Source organism: Wyeomyia smithii, chromosome 3 (genome assembly GCF_029784165.1).
Source record: "Wyeomyia smithii strain HCP4-BCI-WySm-NY-G18 chromosome 3, ASM2978416v1, whole genome shotgun sequence".
Classification (NCBI taxonomy): Eukaryota; Metazoa; Arthropoda; class Insecta; order Diptera; family Culicidae; genus Wyeomyia; species Wyeomyia smithii.
In genome coordinates, this window is record NC_073696.1 from 13,370,094 (window position 1) to 13,381,069 (window position 10,976).

Here is a 10,976-nt window from a genome sequence, read left to right on the forward strand (position 1 = left end):
CCATCCTCAGGAACGCCCTTTAATACGTCTGGAGAGTTCGAAGCTCACTTTCTAAGCCGGAAACCCTCCCGTGACATCATTTCATCTAACTGAATCCTCAGTTCTAGCGCAGTATCTATGCTGTCCGCCCCTGTGATGACATCATCCATGTAGATGTCATGGATTGTAGCACTCGCCGCTAGCGGAAACCGTTCTTGTTCGTCAACTGCCAGTTGATGTAGAGTCCTGGTGGCCAGAAATGGGGCTGGTTTAGTTCCGTAGGTTACGGTATTAAGCTCGTAGGTTTGAGCTTTCTCGGATGGCGAGTTTCGCCAAAGGATGCATTGGAGCGGTCGATCTTCGGGACAAATGTTTATTTGGCGGAACATTTTCTCCACGTCGGACACGAGCATGACTTGCTTGGTCCTACTTCGCAGGATAATTGAACGAAGATCTTCCTGTATCGCCCCACCAGTAAAACGTCGTCGAGAGACACCCCAGTGGCCGTTTTACATGAGGCATCGAACACGACCCTGACCTTAGTGGTGGTACTAGATTCTTTGACGACGGGATGGTGCGGCAAGTAGCATCGTTGAACCGAATCCGTGTCGTCGATCCTCTGCATGTGCCCGAGTCGCCGATATTCGTCCATAAAAGTGGTATATTCCTTTCGCAGATTTTCATCTCTTGCCAGTCTACGTTCGGTTCCCTGAAGACGTCTGAATGCGATGTCCCTTGAATCGCCCAGGTTGAATAGGATGTCCTTCCTTTTCGGTAAGGCAACGGTGTAACGCCCATCTGTGTTGCGTTGTACCGTCTGTGTGAAAATGTCTCCACATCGTCGTTCTTCTGGTGAATAAGTTCTAACATTATCCACCTCTTCACAAGCCTAGAAGCTAGAGATTAATGTAGTGGACACATTGCATCTAATTTGCCAGGGTTGGCTTGGTGCTGCAGAACCACCGCAAATTACCCAACCGAAGACCGATTCATTTAGTGTAGGTAGTTGCTCTCCCAACGAAATCCTTCGGCCAGTTTCAAAGAAATCAAAGAATGCTTCAATACCTAGCACTAAGTCCACCCCATGGGATTCGAAAAATGCTGGATCGGCTAATTGGATGCCGCTCGGGATGTTCCACCTTTTAACCTCTGTTTTACTGTGGTTGAAGCTTGACCTATCCCGACGACCGATATATTAACCCGATCACGAGTCACCATTAAACGTTGGCTTAACCGTTCGGTTATAAAATTACTTTCTGATCCTGAATCCAGCATAGCGCGGGCAGGGAACCGATTGCCATCATCGTCTTTGACTGTGACAACTGCTGTGGCCAGAAGCACATGAGAAGCATGCTGACGAGCTGCTCCGGATACCTGAATATTCACGGCTGCCATATTAGCCGTTTGGGTAGAGGCTGGATTGTCCGAGTCCTTGGAAGGTAGTGTATTATCCCTTGCAACCTTGGTTTCCTTCTCCCTTTGATTGAAACAAACTAACGTATGGTGACGACCTCTGCAGTTTCTACACGAATATTTGGATGTGCAATTTTTCGCCTGATGGCCAACTCGGAAACAATTGCGGCAAAGAGCATGAGTTTTTAATAATGCATCTCTTTCCACCACTGTCATTTTCTGGAATGTGTTGCACAAATAAAGCGGATGATCCGACGTACAAGCCGTACAGCGTCCCCCAGACGCTTGGTTGGAATTATAGCATACCCTAGCTATGGAATGTTTCTGCCTTGGATGTTGTTGCGGGACACCCCTAGTGTCACTGCACCTGGATGGTAGGCAGTCCAAAACCTGTACCCTACGTCGTAGAAATTCCGTCAAATCCGCTAAAGTATCCTGTTCCTTTGCTGATGAAACCTCTTCCCACCCCCTTCTAGTGACCGGATCCAACCGTGCCGTAAGAATGTTTACTAGAAAGAGGTCCTTGTAGTCCGCCTGTTGAACTACTTGATCCAGGGTGTTGGATTTACCTCCAGTCCAACACGAGATAGGGATGCTGGGCTTGCGTTATTGCCGCGTTAGCGGCCTAACCAGAGATTGCGCTCGCACTCGAAATAATTTTACCAATTGTGTCCAGCCGTGGACCACGCCGAATGCCTTGCAACTCAATCCGCCTCTTTGGATGGTTGCAACGAATAAGGAAAGTAACACCTTGTTTAACCCCGCGAATTACTTAAACGCACTATTTTTATTCATTAAACAGTGAAAGTGTATTTTATAATTATATTTCTAACTGCTAATTTAATATAAGGATGAGTTAAAAATTCCTGGTGGTCTTCCTGAGCCGCTCTTGTTGGAGTTCGAAATGGGAGTGATGACTGCTGCTGATCCGAAAGTGGGCCAAGGTGAAGTGAGTCCAAGCGGCGATGTTTTTCTCCCGAAGTGATCGTTGCGCGCCTCCCGATTGATCCCGATACCGATCCTCCTCGATTGGCAGATCAGCAATCTCGCTCTCACGGTAGTGATAAAGGCTCACCACCACTTATCAGCAGCGCGTTCGGTAGAGGCTAATGATGATGATGATGATGATGATGGTTGGTGTTCGATTCTGCTGCTGTGACCGTCTTCAGTTCCCGTGTGCCGCTTGCTTTCGGATAAAATAGCCTGTCTCTCGTATGTCGCTTATTTTCGGATATGCATGTAGTGGACTGTATAGTTGACTCCAACCAGGGATGAAGTATTGGGGTGACCCTTGTTGTTCACCAACATCCTCACCCACCCAGAAATAGCCAGATTTCTGAAAAGAATACAAAAAAACTCCTCCTCGACCAGGGTGTGATGGAAATTAGGGTTTATTGGTTCGCTCGACCAGAGCCTTCGTCGTCCTCGTCAAACTCTGCTGATGGTAAAATGCAAATTTTTTCTACAGGCCTTGTGAGAAAGCCTGCTGCGGTTTTGAGCGTCACTACTCGGACAACACCATCTTGGCCAGGATGGACCTTTTGAATCCTGCCGGTTTTCCATCGTAGCGGGGGTAAATTATCGTCTTTAATGATGACTAGCTTGCCTTCTTCAATTGGAACAGGTACTCGCCAACGTTTTATGCGAGATTGTAGTTGCGATAGATATTCTCTTTTCCACCTTATCCAGAAGTTTTGAACATTTCTTTGTACCAGTTGCCACTGTTTTAAACGGTTGGTTGGAATGTCTAGGTAATTCTGATCTGGGAGTGCTTGTAGTGAGGCACCGACCAAAAAATGTGCTGGGGTGAGTGGTTCTAGATCGTTGGGATCCTCGGAACTGGCAGTAATCGGTCGAGAGTTTAGACATCCCTCCACCTGTACGAGCAACGTGCTCATATCCTCCGATGTAGCTGGGTTCTCCCCCAGCACTCTCAAGATGTGGTGCTTCGCCGAGCGAACTGCCGCCTCCCAAAGCCCACCGAAATGTGGCGCACTTGGGGGACTGAAATGCCATTGAACTCCGTCCTCTGCACAGTATTTAGCTACCCTTCCATGATGTTCCTTATTTTTTAACAAGCGCAGTAATTCTTGGAGTTTATTGCGAGCTCCGACAAAATTCGTACCGTTGTCGGAGTACAAATCCGATGGTCTTCCTCTCCGTGCCACAAAACGGCGAAGTGCTTGTAAAAATCTTTCTGTCGACAAATCTGACACAAGCTCAATGTGCACAGCCTTTGTGCAGAAACAAACAAAAATAGAACCGTAGGCCTTCACTATTGGTCGCCTGGGCGCAGGTCGCAAATATATTGGACCAAAATAATCCACACCCGTTTTCGAAAATGGACGTGCCACGTTTACTCGAGCCGCTGGTAAATCACCCATGAATTGCGGTACCGAAGTTGGGTTTGCTCGAAAACACTTTTGGCACTTGTGAACCGTCTGTCTCGCTGCATCCCTTCCTCTTAGTGGCCAATAGCGCAGTTTTACTACGCTCAAAAGTAACTGGGGTCCTGCATGGAGCATTCGCCCATGATAATACAAAAATATTAGCTTCGTTAGATGATGACGCGCAGGTAGGACTATTGGATGTTTTGTATCGAAAGGTTCCTGAGCGTGCTGAAGACGGCCGCCAACTCTAATAAGCCCATCCTGAGAAATTTTGGGATTAAGCCAACGCAACGATGATCGCTGAGAAACTGCTTCCCCCTTAGAAAGCGCTTCCCATTCCATCGAAAAACACTCTCTTTGCACTCGTTCGATAAGTGTTCGTTCTGCTTCTCGTAACTCTTTCGTTGTGAGGAATCCTGATGGGTACCTTTTCCCTCTCGAGCGAAACATTTCTCTGGCGCGTAGCCAAATTACCGTATGTCTCAGTAACTTTGAAAAGGAAGAAAATTTACCAAGATACCAGTCTGTAAATTCTGCTGTCGAAGATACTGTGGCTGCTATTACTGCCCGACGTTTCTTCTCCTCTGCTTCATCGTCAACTTGATTTATTAGAGTCTTAGGCCAAAACTCTTGACTCTCAGCCAACCATGATGGCCCGTGCCACCAGAAGTCATTATGCAATATGTCCTCTGCGCTGATGCCTCTTGAAATCAGGTCTGCTGGGTTTTGGACTCCCGGAACGTGCCTCCAAGTATTTGGTTCCGTTAGACCTTGTATTTTGGACACTCTGTTAGCGATGTAGGTACTCCATGTAGTAGGAACTGTTTGAATCCAGCGCAGTACACACGTAGAGTCGGTCCAAAAGTAGGTGGGTAAATTGAGCTTCAACGACTGTTGAATTTTGCCATATAATTTTGCTACCAGCTCCGCTCCACAAAGCTCTAATCTCGGTATCGTTTGACACCTTAATGGAGCAACCTTGGATTTTGAGGTCAACAGTTGTACAGCTACGTTCCCTGTTGAATCCATACTTCGGATGTAGACACACCCTCCATACGCCTTTTCTGAAGCATCACTAAAGCAATGAAGTTCTACTGTCACCGCTCCTGGGAGGATGACGCAACGATTGATGCGAATTTCGTTGAGCAAAGGTAATCTTGAATAAAACCTCCGCCAACTCTCACCCACCGTCAAAGGTAGCGGTTCGTCCCAGTCTAATCTGCTCCCTTTCTTTGTTTGCAAGGTCCACAATAGTTGCATGAATATTTTGGCTGATGTAATAACAGCTCCGATGAGCCCCAATGGATCGAAAAGCGTAGCTATGATCGAAAGGATTTGGCGTTTAGAAAGCTCTTCATATTTTTCCAGTGGCGGGATCTTGAACTGGAATCTGAAAACGTCCGTTCTTGGCATCCAGGTCAATCCTAGTGTCTTCACAGAAGGGTCTGGGTCTAGATTTATACCACTCACATCGCTTATCGCTAGATTCTCCGTCGGAATTTCACGTAAAACCTCAGCGCAGTTCGATGCCCATTTACGAAGACGAAATCCTCCACTGTTCATCATTGCATCCAATTGCAGCCTTAATTGATGTGCCTCCTCCTGGTCGTTCGACCCCGTGATAACGTCATCCATATAGGTGTCTTCCATAACCGCCCTCGCTGCTAGAGGGAATCGTGCTCCTTCATCTTTCGCCAGTTGGTTTAATGTTCGTGTCGCAAGAAACGGGGCAGGCTTGGTGCCGTATGTCACCGTATTAAGCTCATAAGTAGCTACTTCATCAGTAGGCGACGACCGCCAAAGAATACACTGCAGTGGTCTATCCTCTGGCCTAATGAAGATTTGCCGAAACATTTTCTCAACGTCGGCGACCAGCATGATTTGCTTCGTTCTGCAACGCAATATAATCGAACGTAACTCCTCCTGAATCACCGGGCCCACCAAGAGCACCTCGTTTAACGAAGTATTCGTGGAGGTCTTGCATGAAGCATCGAAAACGACGCGGACCTTAGTGGTCGTACTGGCCTCCTTCACCACGGGATGATGTGGTAAATAGCATCGCTCTGCTGCTGCTCGTTGGGTTTCCTTAATCAACCGCATATGCCCTAACTCTATATATTCGCTCATGAATGCCAAATATTGCTGCTTCAAATCAGAATTCCTTGCCAACCTCCGCTCCGTTCCTTGGAGACGTCGTAATGCGATATTTTTTGATTCACCCAGACGAGTAAAGGCATCCTCAACCATTGGCATCGCAACCGTATATCGTCCGTCAGTGCCACGCTGTACTGTCTGTTTAAATATTTCCTCACATCGTTCTTCTTCCTTTGAATATGACCTTTTGAGCTCGATTTCCTCACAAGCCCAAAATTTTGCAATCAATTCATCCAGTCCTTTCGTAGTCACGTGGCAGCTGACACGTGGCGCCTGCTCGATCGATGACAGCCCGCCAGAAACCACCCATCCAAATACGGATTCATTCAAAGACGGCATCTGCTCTCCCAATGTGATTTTTCGACCAGATACGAAGAAGTCGAAAAACGCCTCAATGCCTAGTACTAAGTCTATTCCCATAGACACACAGAACGAGGGATCGGCGAGTTGGATACCCTCTGGAATACTCCATCCCTTCACATTTACCGTTGCCGTTGGCAAATGTACCGTAACCTTAGGTAACACGAGAAAGCCCATTTCCCGGGTAAAATCCGATATTCTTGAACGAATTGTTGCCTGAATCCGTTGTTTAACCCTTGTAGCTGCTTGTCCAATACCCAGAACAGAAATATCCACCTTTTTACGGTCTACCTTCAACCGTTGACTTAACTTCTCCGAGATGAAGTTACTCTCAGAGCCTGAATCGAGAAGTGCGCGTGCTGGAACTTGGTTGCCATGATCGTCCTCAACAAGAAGCACTGCAGTAGCCAGAAGAACCGTTGATTTGATATACGTTGCAGAATTTGACACTGATGTGCTGGTAGCCACCATATTGACTATTTGGGACAAATTAGTTGGCGTGGATGGTTGTTTTCCCGTAGTTGCACATGGGGTAGCAGCGGTAGTAGTAGTACTTCGATTTTTGGAGGTGTTCTCCCTTTCCCGTTTAAAGCATACCATTGTATGATGACGACTCTTGCACGAGCGACAAGAATACTTAGACTGGCAATCTTTTGCTTGATGACCGAGTCTAAAGCAATTGCGACAAAGTGAGTGAGTGCGAACGAGGGCATCACGCTCTGTCACCGACATCCGCTGAAATGTCTCGCATTGGAATAGTAAATGGTTTGCCGAGCACACCGTGCATCGTATACCGGACGATTGCACTGTGCTGTAACTAGTTTTAACCGCCACTGGCCTCAGCCTTTGGGGTGGCAGTTGGTTACCTCCCTTAGTGTCCACTATTCTCGAAGGCAAACATTCCAGTACTTGAGTCCGACGGCGCAGAAACTCCAACAATTCCTTCACCGTATCCGTTTTCTGTGTAGCAGAAATCTCTTCCCATCCTCGGCGAGTTATCGGGTCTAACCGCGTTGTGAGAAGATTAGTTAGAAGTAGGTCCTTGTATTCAATCGGTTGCACTATCTGGTCAAGTGTTTGTACTATCCTTTCGAAACCTTCTAATAAAGCATGAAGTTGGTTGGGGCATTCCTTAGAAACTGTTGGCAACTGAAACAGCGATTGGACCTGTCGCTTTTTCAATTGTTTGCTGTTGTCGTACCTTTTTAGCAGCATATCCCAAGCGATCAAGTAGTTTGATCTAGTAATTTGCAATGGGTCAACTAGACCCTTCGGTTCCCCTTGCAGGCAACCCTTGAGGTAGTGGAATTTTTCAACCTCCGGCAGATCCGCCTTACAATGGATAAGAGACGTGAACAGATCTCGAAAGCTTAGCCATTCATCAATGTTCCCGTCAAACGACTGCAGTTTGATTTGCGGGAGACGAACGTGGTCGAGCGAACCTTGCATTGTAGTATCACCTGCATGGGTGGATTGTTCCAACAGTGGAGTAGCTTGGTGTTCCTTGATTCGCTCCAACAGGAACGGCTTTGCACGATAATAACGGTTGCTGAACTCTCTTCTCTCCTTGTCGTAGGCGTCTCCACTCTCGGGTGGAAAATCGTCGTGTGATTTAATCTCGACAAGTGTCTCCCCAAATTTCTCCCACAATTCCTCGAGTTTTTGCAAACGGACTTCGATTTCAGTGATAGTGCTTCCATCCGGGAATTGTTCCACAAATTCCCAAATATCATTGAAGGATGATTGAATTTCCTTCAATTTCGCTATCCAGCCTTTTAGGGACGGTGCCTTTTTTGTAGCGGACCCAGCAGCGGCTGGCATGGTAACCGATTGTTATAAGCGGGAAAAATAGGTGGTGTAATATTCTGCGAACGATCCTAGCCTCGCCAGGCATATACTATTCTATATTTACCTGACGGAATATATTGCTGCACTCCAAGCGAATGTAAAATTGTGACCAATAGCGAACTAAGTGGCGATGCGGTGGGTTTGTTCCAAAATAATCTCAAATGATCGATAGAAACGGGAAATCGAGGTGGGAAAGCAAGCATGTAGTATCAATAAAAGCCCAGGCCACGGCTGGCCATATACTGTTGAATCTCACCTGGAGAAACTAACAGCGCAGCAAATCACAAAGTAAGTTCGAGTAGCAAATGTATCGTACATTATAAACTTGTCTCCGTAAGTAGCCTCATAGACTCGCATATAGAGTAGAATAGTATAAAGCACAACGCACCGTCGAAGAGGATATTTTATTATAATTGTGAAGTATCCGAGCCTAGCTTCGGCGAACATATACCATCAATTGTTCACTAACCTGGAGAACCTTGTTCTGCGCTTCCTCTTCTTAATGATAGGGTTCAGACTATTTCCTTCCAATCCTTCCAATTAGTGGTGTGCTTTATCCAACTTCAACCGTTATCCAATATAAATGCCGACAGTGCAGTAAAGTAACTCGATGTGCAAAGCAATGATGTTCGAAAACGTGTGTTAGTATTGCATAAACGATAAGCTTCGGCTGGACATATGGTAGTGGATCAACTCACCTGAGAAAAATCCCTTGGCGCCAATGTCCAGTTAAGCGATGGCGGATAAGAAGCGTTAGAAAATATGCGATGGCGGAACAACCTTTGTTCCCCAATACTCCAATAAACTTCACCGCCCAAAATGGCGTCGTCCCGTAAATGAAGGAGTCGCTCCAAAACGCAATGGCGAAAGCCCAGCTTTGATGATCCGGATCAGTCCTCGATCCGGCTCGAAGGACCAATATGTTGGATTTACCTCCAGTCCAACACGAGATAGGGATGCTGGGCTTGCGTTATTGCCGCGTTAGCGGCCTAACCAGAGATTGCGCTCGCACTCGAAATAATTTTACCAATTGTGTCCAGCCGTGGACCACGCCGAATGCCTTGCAACTCAATCCGCCTCTTTGGATGGTTGCAACGAATAAGGAAAGTAACACCTTGTTTAACCCCGCGAATTACTTAAACGCACTATTTTTATTCATTAAACAGTGAAAGTGTATTTTATAATTATATTTCTAACTGCTAATTTAATATAAGGATGAGTTAAAAATTCCTGGTGGTCTTCCTGAGCCGCTCTTGTTGGAGTTCGAAATGGGAGTGATGACTGCTGCTGATCCGAAAGTGGGCCAAGGTGAAGTGAGTCCAAGCGGCGATGTTTTTCTCCCGAAGTGATCGTTGCGCGCCTCCCGATTGATCCCGATACCGATCCTCCTCGATTGGCAGATCAGCAATCTCGCTCTCACGGTAGTGATAAAGGCTCACCACCACTTATCAGCAGCGCGTTCGGTAGAGGCTAATGATGATGATGATGATGATGATGGTTGGTGTTCGATTCTGCTGCTGTGACCGTCTTCAGTTCCCGTGTGCCGCTTGCTTTCGGATAAAATAGCCTGTCTCTCGTATGTCGCTTATTTTCGGATATGCATGTAGTGGACTGTATAGTTGACTCCAACCAGGGATGAAGTATTGGGGTGACCCTTGTTGTTCACCAACACAGGGTCTGCACTATTCTCTCGAAGCCTTCAATGAGGGTATGCAGATCGGATACTGATTCCTTGGTCAGTGTGGGCAAACTGAAAAGCGCTTGAGCCTGGCGCTTCCTAAGCTGTTTACAATTGTTGTACCGTTTAAGTAGCAACTCCCAGGCTACCTGATAGTTGGCTCTCGTAATTTGCAGCGGATCGATTAAACTCTTTGGCCCTCCCTGCAAACACCCCTTGAGATAATGGAATTTCTCTACTTCCGGTAGATCTTCCTTCCAGTGGATGAGCGATGTAAACAAATCTCGGAAACTCAACCACTCATCGATGTCTCCATTAAAACTTTGCAATTTAATTTGCGGCAACCGGACGTGGTCCATACCACCGTGCGTTGTAACGTCTCCTACTCGCGTTGAATTTGCTAATCGATGTGGCTCTTCAAGCTCCTTAGTCTTGTCCACCAGAAAGGATTTGACTTCGTAATAACGGTCGCTGAATTCCATTCGCTCTTTTTCTAAACCACTAGTTTCTGCACTGTAGTTATCGTGTGCAAAAATCTCCACCATCACATCGCTAAAGCCTTCCCACAGCTCCTCCAATTTAGCAAGGCGTGCCTGCACCTCGGTTGCTGTATTGGATTCCTTGAATTCTTGCATAAACCTCCAGATGTCATTGAATTTCCTTCATTCTCGCTGTAAGCGCCCTCATTGACGGCGCCTTCTTGGCTGCTGCTGAATTGGCCGCGGGCATTATGCTGACGTCACCGTTAAACCGATTAGCAAGGAAAAATAGACGTGGTGTAGTAATCTACGATAAATCCTAGCTTGGCTAGGCATATACTGTAAGCACTGACCGACAGAACCAGGTGGTGGTACTCCAAATTAAGCGAAAAAATCTCCTCAAGCCTCGCGACGTCCCAGTCAACCGACAAGTTGATAGCACTCAAACAACAGATAACGAGAGCGAAGAGGAAACAGCGATGTAGTAAGCAGAATGTGCCGGCTTCGGCGGGCATATACCGTGGCAACTTACCACACGAAAAATTATTTGCACCAGAAACAACCGCTTAGTCCTCCAGCAAGCGGACTTCAAACGTAAATTGAAACACTCGCAATCATGTGCCTCTCAAGGCAAAGGCTCACCAAAGTTAAAGCAAAACGAAGAGGATCGATTTA

The 10,976-nt window shown here is 46.7% G+C and overlaps 2 protein-coding genes across 2 annotated transcripts; both read right to left on the reverse strand.

The window, feature by feature from the left end:
* Nucleotides 1–2,783: 2,783 nt before the first annotated feature.
* On the reverse strand, nt 2,784–8,117 carry LOC129728133 (uncharacterized). The gene has a single exon (XM_055686547.1). The coding sequence runs from the start codon at nt 8,115–8,117 to the stop codon at nt 2,784–2,786; it is 5,334 nt and encodes a 1,777-aa protein (XP_055542522.1).
* A 1,689-nt stretch (nt 8,118–9,806) lies between these two features.
* Nucleotides 9,807–10,457, reverse strand: LOC129728134 (uncharacterized). The gene has a single exon (XM_055686549.1). It carries the CDS (start codon nt 10,455–10,457, stop codon nt 9,807–9,809), a length of 651 nt encoding a protein of 216 aa, XP_055542524.1.
* Between the last annotated feature and the right edge of the window lie 519 nt (nt 10,458–10,976).

Coding starts and splice junctions, on each gene's coding strand:
- LOC129728134 (XM_055686549.1), bottom strand. CDS start 10,457: ATGCAAGAATTCAAGGAATCCAATACAGCAACCGAGGTGCAGGCACGC.
- LOC129728133 (XM_055686547.1), bottom strand. CDS start 8,117: ATGCCAGCCGCTGCTGGGTCCGCTACAAAAAAGGCACCGTCCCTAAAA.